This window comes from Ptiloglossa arizonensis, chromosome 5 (assembly GCF_051014685.1).
Source record: "Ptiloglossa arizonensis isolate GNS036 chromosome 5, iyPtiAriz1_principal, whole genome shotgun sequence".
Taxonomy (NCBI): domain Eukaryota; kingdom Metazoa; phylum Arthropoda; class Insecta; order Hymenoptera; family Colletidae; genus Ptiloglossa; species Ptiloglossa arizonensis.
In genome coordinates, this window is record NC_135052.1 from 26,718,425 (window position 1) to 26,737,185 (window position 18,761).

General features: G+C 35.8%; 3 protein-coding genes across 6 annotated transcripts; 1 reads left to right on the forward strand and 2 right to left on the reverse strand.

The window, feature by feature from the left end:
* Nucleotides 1-1,137: 1,137 nt before the first annotated feature.
* On the reverse strand, nt 1,138-8,768 carry LOC143146514 (protein white-like). Of its 3 annotated transcripts, none has more exons than XM_076310812.1 (11): nt 8,156-8,766; nt 7,441-7,696; nt 6,161-6,471; nt 5,889-6,087; nt 5,686-5,824; nt 4,478-4,808; nt 4,279-4,410; nt 3,262-3,490; nt 2,657-2,762; nt 2,192-2,363; nt 1,138-1,737 (listed from the first exon to the last, which is right to left on the reverse strand). In XM_076310812.1, the coding sequence occupies exons 1-11, from the start codon at nt 8,252-8,254 to the stop codon at nt 1,630-1,632; spliced, it is 2,082 nt and encodes a 693-aa protein (XP_076166927.1). In that variant the 5' UTR covers nt 8,255-8,766; the 3' UTR covers nt 1,138-1,629. The 3 variants fall into 3 exon arrangements, with proteins under 3 accessions (XP_076166927.1, XP_076166926.1, XP_076166925.1); XM_076310811.1 differs by lacking the exon at nt 1,138-1,737 and adding an exon at nt 1,839-2,108 and having other exon boundaries at nt 8,156-8,768; XM_076310810.1 differs by lacking the exon at nt 1,138-1,737 and adding an exon at nt 1,839-2,111 and having other exon boundaries at nt 8,156-8,768.
* Nucleotides 7,565-16,018, forward strand: Spindly (spindle apparatus coiled-coil protein 1 spindly). Of its 2 annotated transcripts, none has more exons than XM_076310820.1 (6): nt 7,565-7,783; nt 14,345-14,645; nt 14,742-14,862; nt 14,925-15,234; nt 15,308-15,464; nt 15,532-16,018. In XM_076310820.1, the coding sequence occupies exons 2-6, from the start codon at nt 14,358-14,360 to the stop codon at nt 15,868-15,870; spliced, it is 1,215 nt and encodes a 404-aa protein (XP_076166935.1). In that variant the 5' UTR covers nt 7,565-7,783; nt 14,345-14,357; the 3' UTR covers nt 15,871-16,018. The 2 variants fall into 2 exon arrangements, with proteins under 2 accessions (XP_076166935.1, XP_076166934.1); XM_076310819.1 differs by lacking the exon at nt 7,565-7,783 and adding an exon at nt 13,227-14,276.
* Nucleotides 9,709-17,416, reverse strand: Pi3k92e (phosphatidylinositol 3-kinase 92E). The gene is made up of 10 exons (XM_076310809.1): nt 16,601-17,416; nt 16,035-16,493; nt 13,272-13,703; nt 12,724-13,154; nt 12,340-12,633; nt 11,951-12,229; nt 11,574-11,846; nt 11,168-11,482; nt 10,594-11,056; nt 9,709-10,503 (listed from the first exon to the last, which is right to left on the reverse strand). The coding sequence occupies exons 1-10, from the start codon at nt 16,742-16,744 to the stop codon at nt 10,372-10,374; spliced, it is 3,222 nt and encodes a 1,073-aa protein (XP_076166924.1). The 5' UTR covers nt 16,745-17,416; the 3' UTR covers nt 9,709-10,371.
* Between the last annotated feature and the right edge of the window lie 1,345 nt (nt 17,417-18,761).

Genomic DNA, 18,761 nt, shown 5'->3' on the forward strand with positions numbered 1-18,761 from the left:
AGTGTCCATTCCATGTATGTCATCGAACAAATGTATATCGCATGTCTTTCAACTGCTATTTCTTTCTACTTCCAATATACCCTCGCACGGTGTGAATAACAACCGGTTTTGTTAAAGATATTGAAACCTTTATGCTTGGAAGGGTGGGCAACGACGGTATCCGTTGCTTGCCACCCACAAGAGACGTGTAACCCGCAAAGGGCAACAGGAAATACAGAGACATCTAGTCGTATTCAAGTTGCGTTTAATCCTGGCTACGCAGTTAGCCTTTTCTTCGACTTTTTTCATTCCCATTTTTACTCTTCTACTTTCCCTTGCGGTAAAGGTGTGTCGCCTGGGAATATTGCGAACGATGCGAACGACGACCGGAGAACAAGAACACGTTTAATTTTTCAACATTAAATGTTTCTGGAATCAAGTTGGGTTACTCCTAACCCCAAAGATGGAGAACTTGTTTTTTGAGACGTGTTTGGTATCATTTTTTCGCATATTTCGTCAATCACAATAGAGCATTTTATAATGTCTGAAAGTCGAATTTGCCGATTATTAATAGAAAACACACAGATAGAGAATTTTCTGTCTGGTTTTATTTTCACAGTTGCGATCGGCTCGAGTTCGAGAAAAAGAAACAGTGATGGGGATGGCTTATTTTTATTGAGCAAATTATACGTGATGCGTGGATACAATAAAGGAAAAACGATTTTTGTTTGGAATCTAAATTGGAAAATTATAATTTCACATTATCTTGCTGATTGTGTATGACTATCGGTACAGCGATAGTACCGGAGACAGTTACTCTGGGGATAGCATAGATGGGGGTATATGTGCTCTATCATGGGGGGTACCGAAGCGTAAAGTAAGGCTTTACAATAGGTGCGACCAATAGGTGCAGTGACGAATCATTTCGATGACCCCTTCTAAAATATATTGTTTACTAATACTATGACAAATATTCACTTATTGAGAACATATACATATTGTATTATTTATTGTTATTATTTGTAATTATTAACAAAATAACATGAAAGGCACTTACGTCAAATATCATATATCATAATAGTAAAATAATATACATAGATATTACAAAAATAAACATATATTTTAACGATAAGAAAATTAACATCTGTAAGGATACTGGTACATACGTGAATGTTTAGTTTTTAAAATACTTTGAATATTGTAACATGGAAGGAACCACTGAAATTGTGAATAAATATAAATAATTAAATTTCCTAATGATATAACACATTTGTACCAGTACAGGATTGATCAACGTCATGAGTTCATATCAGTTTCAATTATATAATTCATCCAAAATAATTCGTCTTTGAGAAGACTAAATTATCAAAAAAATATATCACAAAAATAAATATTTATTTGCACATTATTTGATAGGTTTAGAAAAGGGCTTAAATCCAAAAAATGGATCTCAAAATAATTTCCTTTTTGTTTTCATTAGCAAGTCCTAGAGGGTCCCTAGATATTCAGGATTCTGAAGCTTCCTGGTGGATTCACCATTGAGTAGATGACACTGTAGATTTCATTTGATCACAAACGTTACAAAAACAGCATCAAATATTTCAAGGTGCTTATCTCTGCATCCTTTGATTCTTTTTCTTCTTCTCTTTCCTACATCCGTTTAACGCGCCGAGTTTTCGAAAGCAGTGCAAGAAATGCCAGAAAACGAAACACAGCAATTAAGGAAAAAAGACATATAATATCCATCCAGAAATGCTCCTAAAATCAAAAAGAGAATTACGTACAATTTATTAAATTGCAGGAGTGCATCAGTTTCATTACCCTAGAGTGCATCAAGTTTCATTAATCCTATTATTATCCTATATTTATTATGTTTTTTAAGAAGTGATTGTTCGAAGAAATAGTTTCTTTATTGTATGTGCCTTTGATTATACAAGTAATTTAATTGTAAATCCAATAATTTAAATTACAAAAAGATAAAAATGAAATTTAGAAAAAATGTTCTCCGTAATCAATGGATCCGAGTATTGTGAAGTCGGCCCTGATCTGATCACGTGTTCATCACGTGCCCTCGTCGCATTCGGTATCTCGTCTCGTTGGACGAAATATAGTTTGGACCCCCACAGTTTCTGCTTATAGTGCCAAGTACATTTGCTTTCAGAGCTTAGTCTCGTTTAGTCAAACTGTGCATTGAGATACAAACACTACGTACCTCTTTAAAATTGAATATTTGCAAAACCATTTGTCCAGATTTTGGACACGTTGCGTTGCTTCTCGTACACTGTATAGTCTCCACTCCTGACCATTGATTGATGAGAAGAGCTTCGTTACCGTAGCGAAACCAAGACAAGTAGGAAAACCATTCGAAGTAGTGTGGAATGGATCTATGATAATTAATAGACGAAATTTTTGTATAAGCAAGTTATAGAATAAAAAAGACATACGGTGTACATCGCATATAGTGTATAGCAAAATTATTGATAAAGTCTTAATTGGTCAATAGAACTCGCAAAAACATACAAAAGAAACATACTAATTTAGATACTAAGATATTTGTATAAATATTGTAGATCTTTATTTAGCGAAGAGATACGAAGCTTGTCGAAAACGAAAATGAATTGTCAATTCTTTCGAGCAAGTTACTTTTTAAATTATTATCTTGAATTGTAATTCTCACGCTGTGTTCAGAAAGAATCCACCGAATAATAGAAATGGTATTATCACCGGAGGCCCAATAGACAACGCCATGGATAGGTTGTCGCTAATACAGGATATCAAGTAGCCTAAAAATATTATAAAAATTAAAATTACAATTAATGCATGTAAATTGGAAAACCGAATATAACACTTATTATTAGTTACTTCCACATTTTATAAAAAGTAAATATAATTATACTAGTCAAGGCATTCAATTTCTTTAACATACTTTCAGAACTATATTAATCTTGCAATAAATTTAAGGTAGAAACAATATCGATGGAATTGAGTTGTTGAAATGAATACAATTGTAATAGTTGAGCTATCCAATGTTTTTAACGTATTTTTAGAACTATATTCTTCCTGTATTAAATTTAAATTAGAAATTGTATTGACAGATATGAGATGTGCCGTAAAATGTAATTTCTTGGAAAATATAGATTTTTAAAGTACACTCTAGCAATCGATATCTGAAAATTTTTGAATTGCATCAACATAGGTATACATTTGAATTTTGCGTTCAGAGACATTCTCCACAGTTGTTCGAAACAATGGATCTGTAATTATTAGCAGCGTCGAGCTTACCAAAAGATGTAGATACGTTCGCTACTAAAGCCACGATACTCGCGGTAATGAAAAAATGTTCAAGCCCCGGGTGTAGACCAATCATCGGGTAAGCGATGATAGTGAAGAGCAGCGGCACCGCTACGAAGATGGGTGCTTCCGCCAGCGTTTTACACAGGAAGTAGACATCGGTGCGATACATTCCGTTTCGATGTTCCCGTAGAAATATCGGCAACTCCGTGCAGAAAATCTATGTCACAGAATAAACGAATTACTTAACAACGACGATTTATGTATAGCGTATCTCACGTATCCTGTCCATCAGAACATCATCATTATTTTAAACAGTACACGAAAATGTCGTACAGAAAAATCATAGTGTTCAAGGGAGTACATAATACGGTATAAATGTTTTCTTCTATAAGCGGAGACGTAGGGGTGATACAAAGGTCAATTTTGTTTTTTTAAATGAAATATTCAAGTTTGACAATTACTTAATACGAAAAATTGGGGTAATTATTTAGTTTAAGGAAGAATAGTCCGATGACCTTGACCTTCGTGTACGTTGTCAAGGGCATTTTGAAAAAGTTTTGAGAAAGTTGTTCTTGACAACACATATGAAGATCAAGGTCATCGAAGGGGATTCTCCCCTTATTATATTCTCTCCTAAAGTTATATTTCTAAGATATTCAAGTTATATTCTAAGTTAATATTCTTTAACAAGTTAATATTCTAAGTTTCAAGAACAAATGTACCTTAGTATTTTTACATTCGGAATACGTAATTTTATCGAAATCAAGCATAAGAAATTGGTCAGTCTATTTACAAATACAAAATCGACTTCTGTATCTCTTTTACGCCTCTATCCATAAAAAAAAAATCATTCGTACCGTATTACGTACTTCCTCAAATTCTACAATTTCTATTTTATGAATAAAATTAACATTTTATGAATAAAAAACGAAGATATTCAGATATACGGGATACGTGAGACACACTGTATATATATATGTGTCTTCACGGGGGAGGGATTCTTACGTTTATAACGGCGAAAACGTTCTGAAATGTCATGTTCGTGAGGAATATAAACAAAGCACCATTAATGTTCATAACCCCATCCTGATCGAGTTGCTGATTGAAATAAACGATTCCGATCAAGAGTGCCACCATCTGCAAAAGGACAAATTTACGAAATAATAATGATAACTAATAATAATAACAATACAACGTGACCTACGATAGTCTGCAGCAGACGAATTTTAATGAGTATCGGTTCCTTGATAACCGACAACCAAGAGCGCCATAAAACCGCGCGAAATTGTTCGCACCAGGTTGCCTTATACGGCGATCGATTCTTCGGATCCTTTGAGTCCCGCAGAGTGTCCTCGAATTCACCGTTTGTCGCTTCCGCCTCCAATGCGATCTTAACGCCGTGGTTGCTCTTTTGGAACGCATTGCATACGGTATTTATCGCGTGGCGACAGGACATTTCCCTTCCTGGCACTACAGCCAACATCTGCACGAAATAATCTGCCGGATTGTAGTTACTGGGACAAGCCGCGCCTAATCTGAAAATATTATTCGGTCGAAAGATATTAGAATAAACGTACGAATCGTAAGAAGAATGTAAACATCGAGAGATCGAAGACACCGGAGGAATATAGATAGTAATGGACAACGTAGATTCTAGAAGGGAGGGATTACCGACGACTGAGTTACCGACAGTTGGTAATCCATTCATTTCCGTATACCCCTTCTCCATCATGGTCTAGAGTCCGTGGAATCGACAATGGTTCAATACCAGCACCGTTCCCCTATCGAAGACCCGAAACATTTCTTTAACTATATAATAACACAGCGAAAGTCTGGGTTCACTTTATCCTTATAATAATGGTATCAGTGGTTTGGTGAGGCACTGCCAATTGCAATGAGTCCAAACACGACGTAAATCGAACAAACTTTATCAGTTATGAATTTAAGTATTCCAAATAGTGAAAATAATAGAATAGTATTAAAATTTCTCCAATTTACACCGTGTTTGGACTCATTTTGATCGGGAGAATCTTAACGATATGTCGACACTGTTATTTTAAAGATGAAATGAAACATGTAGAAATAATAATTTTTGTAATTGAATAATTAATCACGAGTTAATCTTGTTATATCTATTCACTGTCTTTATTTATACTTAGCTCGAGTAGTAGCGAGTGGTGGGGATGAGTCATTGGACTTTAAGCAACTCTATTGAAACTTAAGCGAGCATTACTGTATCTGCTAAGAAAAGCCATACGAAGCCACTGACAGATCCTAGACGAAACGCAATAATTTTTGTGCAATTAATCGGTATGATTTTTGGAAGGAAATAAATTAAATCTTTTCTCTTAAATTTATAATTTCTTTTTTTAAAAATTAATTTTCAGTTAAATTTCACCCGTTTCTACTCACGTCTCGAAAAAAGTGCACGCCTGTGTAGCTGTACCCATAAAGGCGACTCTTCCCTCGGCCATTAGCAAAATTCTGTCGAAGAGAGCGAACAATTCCGAAGAGGGTTGATGCAACGTAGCGACGATTGTCTTGCCACACGCTAGTGCATCAACGTTACATAATCAACGTTTGCTTGGACGAGCAATGTTTCATAGAAGACTTACCAGCCAAAGCCTTCAAAACAGAAACCACTTGATGCGCCATGAACGAATCCAGACCTGATGTCGGCTCGTCGCAAAACATCAGTGGCGGATCGGTGAGAACTTCGGATGCGAATGAGAGTCTTTTCATCTCGCCGCCAGAGAGGCCTTTTATTCTGCCCGGTTGACCGATCACGGTGTTTCTACATTTTATCAAAGCAAGCTGGAAGAGAAAGTGTATGAAAGAAGGATAGAAAGAAGAAAAGGAACGTGCCATGATGATGCTGGCAGCCCACCTCGTTGATCACTTCGTTCACACGATGGATCCTCTGTGCGATAGGTATTCGCCGGTCCATGCGCACCATAGCCTGAAAGAGAAGATGTTCCTTAACTGTCAGAGTGCCGAGAAATAGGTCGTCCTGCTGTACGTAAGCGGTCCTCGATGTCAATATCGTGGGTGAGACTCTTCGACCATTGGCTGCCATCACACCGGACACAGTAACCCCGCGGCCCGAACGAAATGTTAACGCATTCAGTAACGTTGTTTTTCCAGCACCAGAGGATCCCATGATCACTAGTAACTCACCTGGATAGGCTACGCCACACACTGTAATAAAATTTCGAATTGATCGAATTCTTCCCGTACGTGCATATGCATCTTGTAAAAAATATTGAATAGTTGTAACGATATCACTAGTCATAGTAATAGCAACAACTATAATAATACACTACCAATACCATTTTCAATATCGCTAACGTTCCGATATCAATACCGATACCGATACAGTTACCAATACTGACACTCTTTTTGTTAGTAGCAATAACAATTACGATACCGATACTAATACCGATACCGATACTGATAGCTATACTAGTAGCAATAACAATTACAATACCGACACTAATACCGATTCCGGTATCGATACTAATACCGATTCCGATATCAATAGCTATACTAGTAGCATTAACAGTATCGATACCGATACTAATATCGATACTAATACCGATACTAATACCGATACTAATACCGATACTAATACCGATACTAATACCGATACCGATACCGATACCGATACCGATACCGATACCGATACCGATACCGATACCGATACCGATACCGATACCGATACCGATACCGATACCGATACCGATACCGATACCGATACCGATACCGATACCGATACCGATACCGATACCGATACCGATACCGATACCGATACCGATACCGATACCGATACCGATGCCGATACCGATCCGATGCTAATCTTATATTAATGATACATTAGTTATCTAACAATTATGTATAATAATAGATTTGTATTCCTTTATTAAATGAATATCGATACCGATCTATTATCAGTGTCGTCAACAACGGTACCGTTACCGCTATCGAAACCAATATCAATACCCATAGCAGTAGTGATGCCGACATCAATATCAATACTGCAAGAGCATAGTAACAGCTAGTCAAATGTTTATTTTAGCTACTTTAAACAAGGCAATGCATTTTTTAAACATAATTTTTTTAATTATTTCCATTTCGTTTCTCCGTTCGTAATCAACCTTCGTGTCGTACCGTCTTTTAACAGATGTTTGCGTTCGATTAATTTCCTTCTGTTAATGAACAACCGTTCCAACAGTTTTTCATTGTTTCTAGCCACGTATACATTCAAATCGCTCCAAGTATACGTAATCGACTCGTTCGCAACATTTCCAAGAGAACGCGCCGCCACTGGTTTTCCAGACGCGCTCGAAGAACGGAAGTTCGTTTTCGATCCAAACGACGTTTCGGAGCTCGTCCCACACACTGACCCGTCCCTTCCAACTCCTTCCTGCGATCAAGGGGAGGGTATAAGAGACGCATAACGAGAAGCAGTGCAGAAATATTTCATCCGCGGTGGGACCTTCACGAACAAAAGGTAAACAAAAACGTTCGTTGCAAACGTTTCAATTGCTTCGATCTATTCTGTTTCCCACCGTTGCGACGCGATCGTACATTTACGTAGTTTGACCGGTTTTTAACAAATTTCTAACAAATTGTGACTCGAAACGGTGACAATGATCGTGGAAAAGCCATAGAAACAAAGAAAGAAAAAAAAATCATTGGAAGCCACGCATCATCGGTAACCCTCGTCCATGAATCTAATGAAGCCAAACGTTCACCCCGAGTCGGGTATGGACTAGTGTTGCGCGCACCTCTATCGAATTACACCATGAAACACGCGACCAATGTACAAAACTCACGAGAAACAATATACAAATATCTATAGAATAGTTCGAGCGCTACTTACCAACGAGATCGCATCGTAAGAGACCGTGCCTTGTTTATGTCCGCGGTTAGCTGACACTCTCGTGGGAATCAGCGGTTCGGTTTCTTCCGTGGCAGTCATTTTCTTTAATATTTTCTACTCGATCTTCGGTCACCCGTTGTGCACAATATTCCTCGAAATCGCTCCACGGAACCATGTAGTGTCATTCGTCGACGTACGAACGAAATAGAATTAATAAATATGAGATGATATTCTTCGTGTGTCGTTTTCAACCAGATCGTATCCAATCACGAAAAAAGCACGCAATCGTTGTTCGATACGTGACGCGGAACGAGACGATTTTATGTGTAACTTTTCTCGCCGACACTGTAGCGCGCGACGTCCTTTGGAAAGTTTCGAAGGATGGACCTACAGACGCGGTCCCTCTATGTCACGCTGGCGTGCAGTTGCGACTCAACGTTCACGGATCTTCGAAAAGGATGTACTTCGTAAAAATTCGATTCGACGTGTCCTACTCGATACATGACAACGAGGTAGAGCTTAGCCGCAAACCAAGTACATAACATTCTCGGATTGCCTCTCTCCCACCTCCCGTATTCAGTTCCGCGCCACCGTTCGTTGTTCCTTCGCTTCGTGACAACTTATGTAACGCGACTCCACTGATCCACGAGCTTACCGACAACGCGGCCAATAACGAAGTAAAAGAATCTACACGACGGCCTTGTGTGCATAATCGTGTTCATAATAGTCATCCTCTACCATCCCCATAGTTCGTACTCACGTTTTGTACCGATACATTAAAAATTCTTCGTTTTATCCCTCTTTTCTCTTTTCATATTTTTCTCTCGAGATCCGTTTCGATTTTAAGCAAAATCGATCCATAGATAACGATGGTCTTCACTTGTGATCTTTTGAATTTTTAAATATATATTTATTATTTGTAAAATTTCTTTGAAATATATCAAATAATTTTTGAAAAGAATTAAATTTTGCACAAAAGGGTTAAGTTTTTCCTGCATCTTCTTTACGAAAGAAAAAATGTAATGAAATACTTGCATACTTGAAAATTGTTTTTCGTTCAAGTCAAATACCTAGATGGCGCAACGTGGAAACGGTAACCACTTTTACGAAAGACTATTTCAAGTCTAATGAGAATTCATTTTTTTTTTCAATTAACTATTGTTTTGTACATAATTATTTTCTTTGCTTAAATAGTACTAAAACTCAGACAAGGCTTGTGTATTTAAAATACTGTGTTGAAAAGTATTGTAAATCTGTTAATTCCCTTTATTTTTTATCGTTTTACCGTCTGCTGTTACATACGCGTGATTTTAAGTGTACAACCGTTACCAACCGCTGTCACGCACACGCCAAATTAATGCGATCACTTGAGCAAAATCACTTCTTTTCAATAAGATATGGAATGGCAGATACTACACCTAATTCAAATCAATTAAACAAAAGTTAAACAACTATTTTCTTTAAATTATTTTGATCGACAATCGAACAGCTTTAATAAAAACGTAAACTTTGGAAGATTGATCGAGAAGGAATCAACGCAATAGAAAAGGTGATGAAGAATAACTTCGTTTATTATTATCGATACAGTAGTATTTCAGAGTTCTGAAATTCCTAGGATTTTCTCATGTTTTTTCCTCAGCCTTCGAGCATTCTTGATTCCAATCGAAAGGTTTAGGAGTGTTGCTATATCGGCACAGCCAGGACACTGCGATCATCTGGTACGGGCAAACAGTATGCCCTGTAACATTTCTAGCAAACAAATGTCCGCGTGTATTCTTTTCAAGAATCTGCAATGTCGACCAATGATATGTACCGTATACGTATTCTGCTTCCATTTTCGGTCACTGTCAAAAGTGGCGGATGGAATGGGGGCAGATGAAGCGAGTGATTACGAATAATCGTGCGCGCATGCGCGTCCGTACACGCGTTTCTACCACACGACACGAAAAAGGCAACTGCTGTTAGTGACTAATAACGACGGATCTCCATCGCAAATCAGTCTTTTTCTTATTTCTCTTCTCTGCGCCGAATGGCCTCTTCGACGAAAAATCCCTGTATTGGATTTTTATTCTGTTTGTTTAAACGTGACGATGCAACGACGCATATTCGTTCATCGTATTGATTGAATTCGTTTCCGTCTTATTCTGCCCGCCTTCTTCCGCTCCTCCATTCTGGCTTTCTTGTTGTCACTTGTATTCAATCCGATCGAACTCCATTCATGTTGTTTTATTGTTTTTCGACATATTATGTGAGGCCCAGTTTAACGAAGTTTTCCACGAATTACAAAGAGCTTCGTCAAATTTACTCCTGAAGTGCTTTTGTGCCTCACTTTCGGACATCTCGAGTACCTAGTGACAAAAATCCAAATTATCAAGTTTTTCATCCAACATTGAAATCTCTGACATTGAGAAATTTAATTAAAAAAAAAATTAACGAACCAAAGTATCTCTTAAATAGTTAAGATCTTTTTCCGATGATAACTCCGGTAATCCCGTCGATATCATCATAGCGAATAAAGATAATATTAGACCTCCGTGTTGCCGTAGAACAAGAAATGCTTGCTCGCAATGACTCTGAAATCTTTGGAACTCAACTGCTTGACCTTTTTTTGTTTGTCCTTTGTTTATTACATGTACGAAATCGTTGGTCAACACAAACGGCACACGTTCACGCCTGAATCCAAATTTCTCCTTAAAATGTCCAAGTATATGGCCGAAGTCGACGTGAAATAGTTGACCAGTTTTCTTCACCATTATATTGTCCGAATGTCTATCCGCAATTCCGAGAACGTACGTAGCCACGCAATAACCCGCGCAACTCAACGTGAATTCCTCGATAGCTCTGTTCAATGCTGCCTCGGTATGATTATGGTCTTTCAGCCAAGCGAGCAAAGAACCTCGTCTGTATGAAAGAACCGAGAAAGAGTATAACAAAAACACGTTTTCGAACGTCAGAAAGTAAAGAAAATTCTTCGTCTACCGTAAAAAGTGCAATTTTTGTTTCTGATCGTACCTAAATGCGGCTGTTGCCGAAAACGTGCCTTTTTCTTTTTGTATATTCGCAATTGTTTCCGCATTTAGAACCACTTCAATCATACCGACTCTATTTTCTGTTGATATACAACCATAAGGATTCATACGCAAATCCAGACCTTCTCTCTTCCATAGTTTATCCATGATTCGTAGCATTTGAAGCGTAAGCATATCTTGTCTCAAGTCGTCGCCATGTTTGAGTATCAAATAAATATCGTCACCGAACGGATCGGCATTTTCAAAAACCAACCAAAGCGGTCGCATTTTACTGTCCATCACTCTACACTTTTCAATTCTGCAAATCAATAATGCTTACAGACATTCACTGATTGCTTTTATTCGCTATAAATTACACTTTTCACGCGGAATTATAACAATGAACTTACTTAATGCGTTTCCACCGAAAACTTGGATCCAAGGGGTTTAGAACGTTCGAAAGTGCTTCTTGGCAGTGTGGCTCTTGAATGAATTCTTGAAAACCTTGTAAGGCTGCTTTACGATGGTCTTTCCGTTGTTTTATTTGTTCAGAAGCACATTTCAATTTACCCAGGCACTCCATTTGTTTAAACAGCGACCGCATGTGTTGCTGACTTCCTCTACAATAGGCTTCTAATATTAAACCGAATCGAACGGATACGGCACCTACTTGCATTTCTGATCTAGAAAGTAAAAAAAAACGATTATAAACAATCATAAATTTTACTTGTTTACGAACATGATAATAAGGCGTCAAAGAAAGAATAACGAAATACATTAAACACACCTGAGATGCCAGAATAGAAAATGACCGATCCTTCGATTGTTAAGCGCACGCCTCAGTAGAAACTCTGTCAGATCGCAAGATAAGTAATTTTCGTGTTTCAACGCCTGTACCAATTGCAATAGGTACAGGCTTAAATCTTCGTCGCTGACGTCCATTAAACAACGCACGGCAAAGCTTCGAACATTTTGATCAGCGTAGGCATAATCCAATAACTCAAGTGCCTTTTCGACAGGTAGTTTGGGCCATTGTTGCACCAGTGCCGTGGCTTCAGCTACCTCCCTACATACGTCAAAAATTGGAAAGTACATTTAAACGTTTTTTTTTCTATGATAATATTTCGTGTTAGAAGAACTATTCCTTTCTAAAATTCTAAACACTTTAACTCTTACCTGTGATCGTTCCATTCCACGCAATGTAACAATTTGGCCAAAAGTGTAGGAATTTCGTGAAGGCAATGATGCCTCAACGTCCACATTATCTTTCGCTCTTGTTCGTGAAGCTCGTGCAATGGATCTCTGTCCGCCAATAGTCGAAGCTGCTCGAGTTGTTGAAACTTACCAACATCCAAGTCTTGATCCGGTTCTTCTTGAATCGATCGTTCGGCGGATGATTCGCGCAACTTTCTCGCATATTCGACCATTTTTTCCGGAGTCGGATAAAGAACGGACTTATCTTTTCCATAACTAAATTTGATCAAGAGAAAGAACAAGCGACTCGAATGTACAAGACGAAAAGAAGAAATAAAAGATAAAGAAGTATTTGTTAGAACTTACTTTGGAAAGGTTAGCATCAGAGCAGCTGCTCTATCTATATGAGGATTTGACACTACTGTTCCAAGAGGATGTAGGAGATCATCATTCTGCATGTCCTCTGCATACGTCCACGTATAAAGAGTCATTGCTCCTGTTTTAAATTGAGACTTGAAGTCGTATATAGTTGTGTTAGCCCAACATAATGGGTTTATAAAAAATTCTTGTTTGGTGTCTTTAACCAATCTACGACTCTTAAGTCCTTTTGCAGTCTTACTAATCTCGTATAGAACAAAGCACAACCTAGCCATTCGTGGTATATCTCGCACCTTTATGTCAAATCTTAAAGTTTCTTCCCATTCGCAACTACCATCTGAGCTAACAACAGTTTCTTTGGTCTTCTGGCTTTCGCACAGAGATTTTCCACCGTGGAAAAGACCAGCTTGAAGCCCAATCTGACAAATAGAAAATAAAAAACAATGCAACAGACATACACTAGTATTCTAGAGACATAACTCATCCACATAGTAGTGCAATGTAGAAATTAATTATGTAGAATAACAAGTATATACTTCAACAGTACGATGAGCAGCATCGCAGTTCAATCGTGATATTCCATTAACTATAAAAACAAATGGTTCCTCTATTTTCCAAGCAGATATATGTTTACCCTTTTTACGCAGGGTTAGCGTAGAGAAGGAAGGTCTTGCTCGTTGCAAAGCATCTGCCTCTGCATTTTCCACAGTATTTTCCTGATCTATACAAACACTGTTTCTGCTTAATGTAACCAATGTAGGAGTAACATCTTTTGCAAGACAATCTTGAATGTAACTAAACTGTATTAAGGGATAATCCCCTATTAAATATTCTTCCTGTCCGCAAACCTTCAAAGTGAAATCTTCCAAGTTTCCTTCAGACATCAAAGTGTTTGCTCGTTTAGTTAAAATATTTCCTAATAAATCATATGGCGTTGCTGTGTGTGATATTTGAAACGTGAAGGCTGTCTGAAATTATAAAAATTAAATTTCAATTGCATTTAGAAATTATATTCTGTCCTTCTCTCATATGTGTATACATCGTGTTCACCAAATAACTGTCTCCTTTCCCGCCAATTTTTTGACCTACTGTTAGGGAAGAAAGAAAAGTGGTAAGGGCAAAAAAAGAGAAAAAAAGAGAGAAAGAAACAGGAGAAAATAAAAACACCAAATTTAGTTGCTTATGTTCCAACATCGTTTGAATATTTATGAACAAGTTGTATCTTAGATTTTAAATTGAAAGCGAGTATTAAAATTATAAAGCAAAACATAACCTTCGAAGATGTCGACGCGCGAGTTAATTGACCAGGAAAATAATGAAGAATACACCGAAAAAGATAATGAAGAAATCAATGGCCGTTGTTATCGTCTATTAAAAATTAAATATGAAGAATGTTGTCAAGAAATTTACAACTTCAAACGGAAACTTGAATTAAATGAAAGTATGCTACGAGAGGTTCAAGAAGCAAACGAATCACTTGAACGTTCCCTCGATCAACAAAACTTGGAAAAAGAAAAAATTATTTCCGAGGCAGAAGAAAAGTAAATCATTTTCTAAAAAATAACCGTTAGCATTTTTTAACATTTTTCTTCTTTGTTTTCCTTTCCAGACACCGCATTATCATGAAAGACTATGAAAATATAATTTTGAATCTTGAAACAAAGTTAACAAATCAGACAATAGAAATTGAAAAATTACGCCAACATGTTAATAAAGACAAAAAGACTGAAAGTAAAGTAATTATAGATGAATTGGCTAATATTTCTCTTGAAGCAGACAATGCACATCTTAAGAAGCGTATTGACGAACTTGCAATACTTTTACACGAAGAGAAAGAAAAATCCAACCGTGCAGAGGAAACAGTCAATGAATTGAAAGCACAATACAATGAATCACAACATATTTTTATGGTAAAAACCAAGCCATGATATTTTTGTTTTGAAAAATACTATTATCCATTTTGAATAATATTACAGACATAAATATGGAATATATTTTGTGAACAGAACATCAAAGAACAGTTAGCTGAAAAAAGCAGAGCTTTGGAAAATGCTCGAGAAGAACTCATTCTAAAACGTACTGAAGAAGAGTCTTTGAAATTAGATCCTACACAAAATTTGTGTAAAGGCGAGTATGAAAAGATTTGATTTTATTAGTTTTTGTGACATTTTTAACATTTTTGCTTATAGGTAATTCACTCTTTGCTGAAGTGGAAGATCGTCGACAAAATGTAGTGAATAAAGTAAACGTGTTACATGAAAAATATATAGAAGTAAAACGTATATGTAAGACGCAAACAGCAGAAATTAAAATGCTAAAAGCAGAACTAGTTTCATCGCATAAGAAGTGGGAAAATAATACAGATCATACCCTAGCTGAGAACGATGAGTTAATTCAAAAGTATAAAAAGAGGATATCGGATCTTGAAAGCAAGTTAAAGTTTGAAATAAAAAGAAATCATGATACAAGAGAACTGAATTCTAACGATATATCTTTTACGTAAGACTAATGTCAATTATTGAAGTATGACATTGTTTATTCATATTTTCACACATCTTTTTGGAAATTGTAGGTACTTGCAATCTTTGTTGGATTGTAAGAAGAAGGAAGCAAATGAATTTCGTATAAAGATTGAAGATCTTTCTACACAGTTGTTAGTACAAGAAGAAACAAAGACTAACATTGCCGAACAACTGCAACGGTGTCAATATGAAGTTTCCTCTCTGAAGGTAATTATTTTTTTTCATGATATTTGCAGGCACAAGAGTAACTTTGAGCATTGGTTTCTTTTTTTAGGCTCAAGTATGTTCTCTACAAATGGAATTAAAATTAGGCTTTGCACATGATGCAGAAACAGAATTAAAGCAACAACCAGAGAAGTTTAATCAACCACCATTATTAACCACCTTCAAAACAAAGAACACTTGTTTACTTAAGGATGAAGCAGATTCTAAAACTATCGATCAAGCAAAACAAAACGAAAGACTTAATGAACATGCTAAAGATACTAACAGTGATAAGAATAAATCTTTCAAGAAAATTGTACGCCTTGCTGAGAATGTAAATACTAATGAGAATATTGCCTCACAGAAATCATCAGAGACATATAAATATCCTATTGTACATATCAGCTAGCTCTAACAGTTAGCAATAATTATTTATTTTCTATTATTCATCTGTTTGTAATCAAATATTTCAACTGATACATATATAATCATGGCTACCATTATTAAGAGATATTTTATTATTTTGTATATGATAATAAAAGTAGTTTTGAACTAATGTATTTGTAAACTTACCTCTGTGTTTTCAAATTTTGTAACAAGAACAATATTTCCATCTTTTAATCGGCATTCAATATTTTTTGGTATTGCAGCAGTTGGAGCTAATCGTGTAGGAAACTGAGAACGTACTATGTCTGTCCAAGACTTTTTTCGTCTTGGCATTGCAACTTCATCCCCTAACACTCGCATTTTCCATCTAAAATCGTTCACCTCAGAATTTTTTAATGCTGCAAACTCGTGCAATCCTTTTCCAATTAAGAGACCAATTTGAGAATCAAGATTTCTATCACTTTTGACACCTTCACGTTCTATAACTTTAAGCAAAGAACAGAATGGCTTTATGTCACATAAACGTCTAGTTTCATCTCGTAACTCTTCTGCTTCAGCATTGGAATTAATGCACGAAAATACATAGGACGGAGCATCTTTTAATGTGCCATGTAGAGGATATTTACTGGCCTCATCCCACAGATCCTATATGTAAGTTTGTTCTGTTGTTAATTTGTTTTAGAATTATCTTTCTTTGTATCAAATAAAAAATACATTGTTACCTTTATTATATTTTGTTAAATGCAACTCACCTCTTTGATTTCAGCCAACGTAATGTTACGATTAGTCTCGAATGGTATAACGACCCCATTTGGCATCAAACAAGTCAATTCAACAACTTCTGTGGGTGACTTTGCCCAAAAATTGTATGTATATGCACTTGGTATGTGTACCATGATGTCGACTATTTTCAGTAAAATGTACAAAAATTCAATGAAACACAAAAGATAGTTGCCCAAATATAATCAGTTCGAAAAAGGAAAACAAAATGCATTGTCCAAGTCGCATAGCGACCGAAGGTATATTTCCTTTTTCAAGCAATGTTTCTCCATTGGATCGATTGGTAAAGAGTTGCATGATAAACATCCGTGTTTTACGAAACTTTTTCCCACATCTTTACATTCATACATATAACTTCCAATTTCTTCCAAACTTTATAAGCTTTTAGATTCCGACTAACTAGTTAACTTGGTTGACTAACTATTTGGCTTTGATTAAAAACATAGACTTTTTCATCGATATCTACTCTTTAATACAATGCAAAGTGTAACTTTGTTTGCTTCAGATCGTCAATGAAATCCATACGATCGCTTCCCTCTATGTGTGATAACAGCACTAGTCAGCCATTATTTCTACCAACAAATGCATTCTATCTACCTATCTATTGTCCGTTCAACTTAAAGATAGAGTTGGATAAACAGAATCACGTGACTATGATGAAAATTTATTAGTAGCACGATATTCACCCAATAAATATTTATATATATACATACTAATGTGTATATGTAGTGAACGCACAATTACTGACATTTGCAACAATTTTTAATAGAATGCTTGTCATCGATTTTTTTGACCGCTTACTGTATTTCCTCATAGTCAACACATGCAGTCCAATGCAGCCATGCATGCACTATGCGATGAAGCTATAGAATGTTCCATGGAAGATGAAGTTGAATGTAAACAAAGCTTATCACGTGACCAAAATTTTATTGGTCAACTATGTCGACACAACTCTCTAGCCAGTGATGTACTAATCATGATAAATAAAAATTTGAAAATACACGACAAACAATTGAAAATCGTTAATAAAATGACAAAAAGAAATTATAAAAATAATAAAATTATTTATTGTTTATATTGTGATAAATCTAATTGAACTTATCTGAGTGTGAATGAAAAATTACATAGCATCATGTAATACAACATTTAAATTTAGCAATATGAAATATGTATTCTTAGAGATAGTGAATTTAATAACTACAGAAAAGTAGAGCAATTATATCTGGCATGTAAAAGAAAAGATTGAGATATAAATTTGAAAACTGACTAATATTATTAATAATATCCTACAATCTAACATTACTACTAATATAAACGAAGACAGCTTATCTCATTAACTATTTGTTTCATTCTTTAAGAATAGTTATATTGTTATTTCGTATATTTTTGTGTTTTTAATTATATTTTTGTTTCTAATAATTTATTTGATATCTTTATATATTTTCTTTTATTCACATAACGCATATAGAATTGTGAAACAGTTAATTACTACTTATATACATAAATAGAACTTCTATAAATTCTATTCTCCGTATTTGTTGTATTCGGGGAAAGCTTATTTTCAAATGGTCTGTTGTAGTCACGTGATTTTGTTTGGGTCCACCATATTAGTAAACATACTCAGCGCGGAGTGTTGATATTACGAGTTTTATAAGCGTTAACACAATCTACTGTTAGAATTCTGATCACGTTGGGTAGTAATGTTTACATCTACTTTAAATTAAATAAACAATTAAAATTGTTACATTTTAAAGCCATGACATTATGACATCTTTTACTAATATTTTTATACCGTTCTGTCATAACAATTCTTACCACAAACAGAAAATGAAAAAAATGCATATGGTTCCGAAAATGAATTCGGTGGAGAAATGTGTATGAATAGATGACGATATCAATAGAACTGGCTGGAGAAGATCTGAAAAGTTTATTTAATTAATTGTTTTTTCTGTTGTGTTTTTCAAATTTTAGTTGACTACCGATGCCGTGTGAACGTTATTTTACGACAAAGTTATTACATCGATGTAGTAACTCAAAGTCGTTCGATGGTTTTAAAAAAACGTGTAAACAATGTCACACTTATCGAAGGCTTTGTATTTTTCAAAGCACGGCTACCCGCCGTTTCGGTCCTAT

What these genes read in the sequence shown, in the direction of transcription:
- Spindly (XM_076310819.1), top strand. Translation starts at nt 14,017, where the DNA reads ATGTCGACGCGCGAGTTAATTGACCAGGAAAATAATGAAGAATACACC. An exon ending in ATTTCCGAGGCAGAAGAAAA is followed by an intron (nt 14,277 to 14,344) that starts GTAAATCATTTT and finishes TTTCCTTTCCAG; the next exon opens with ACACCGCATTATCATGAAAG. An exon ending in ATGAAGTTTCCTCTCTGAAG is followed by an intron (nt 15,465 to 15,531) that starts GTAATTATTTTT and finishes TTCTTTTTTTAG; the next exon opens with GCTCAAGTATGTTCTCTACA.
- LOC143146514 (XM_076310810.1), bottom strand. Translation starts at nt 8,254, where the DNA reads ATGACTGCCACGGAAGAAACCGAACCGCTGATTCCCACGAGAGTGTCA. An exon ending in CAAACATCTGTTAAAAGACG is followed by an intron (nt 6,472 to 7,440) that starts GTACGACACGAA and finishes ATTTTATTACAG; the next exon opens with TGTGTGGCGTAGCCTATCCA. An exon ending in TTCGTCTGCTGCAGACTATC is followed by an intron (nt 4,411 to 4,477) that starts GTAGGTCACGTT and finishes GTCCTTTTGCAG; the next exon opens with ATGGTGGCACTCTTGATCGG.
- Pi3k92e (XM_076310809.1), bottom strand. Translation starts at nt 16,744, where the DNA reads ATGGTACACATACCAAGTGCATATACATACAATTTTTGGGCAAAGTCA. An exon ending in CAAAATTTGAAAACACAGAG is followed by an intron (nt 13,704 to 16,034) that starts GTAAGTTTACAA and finishes TTATAATTTCAG; the next exon opens with ACAGCCTTCACGTTTCAAAT. An exon ending in TTTCTATTCTGGCATCTCAG is followed by an intron (nt 11,847 to 11,950) that starts GTGTGTTTAATG and finishes TTTACTTTCTAG; the next exon opens with ATCAGAAATGCAAGTAGGTG.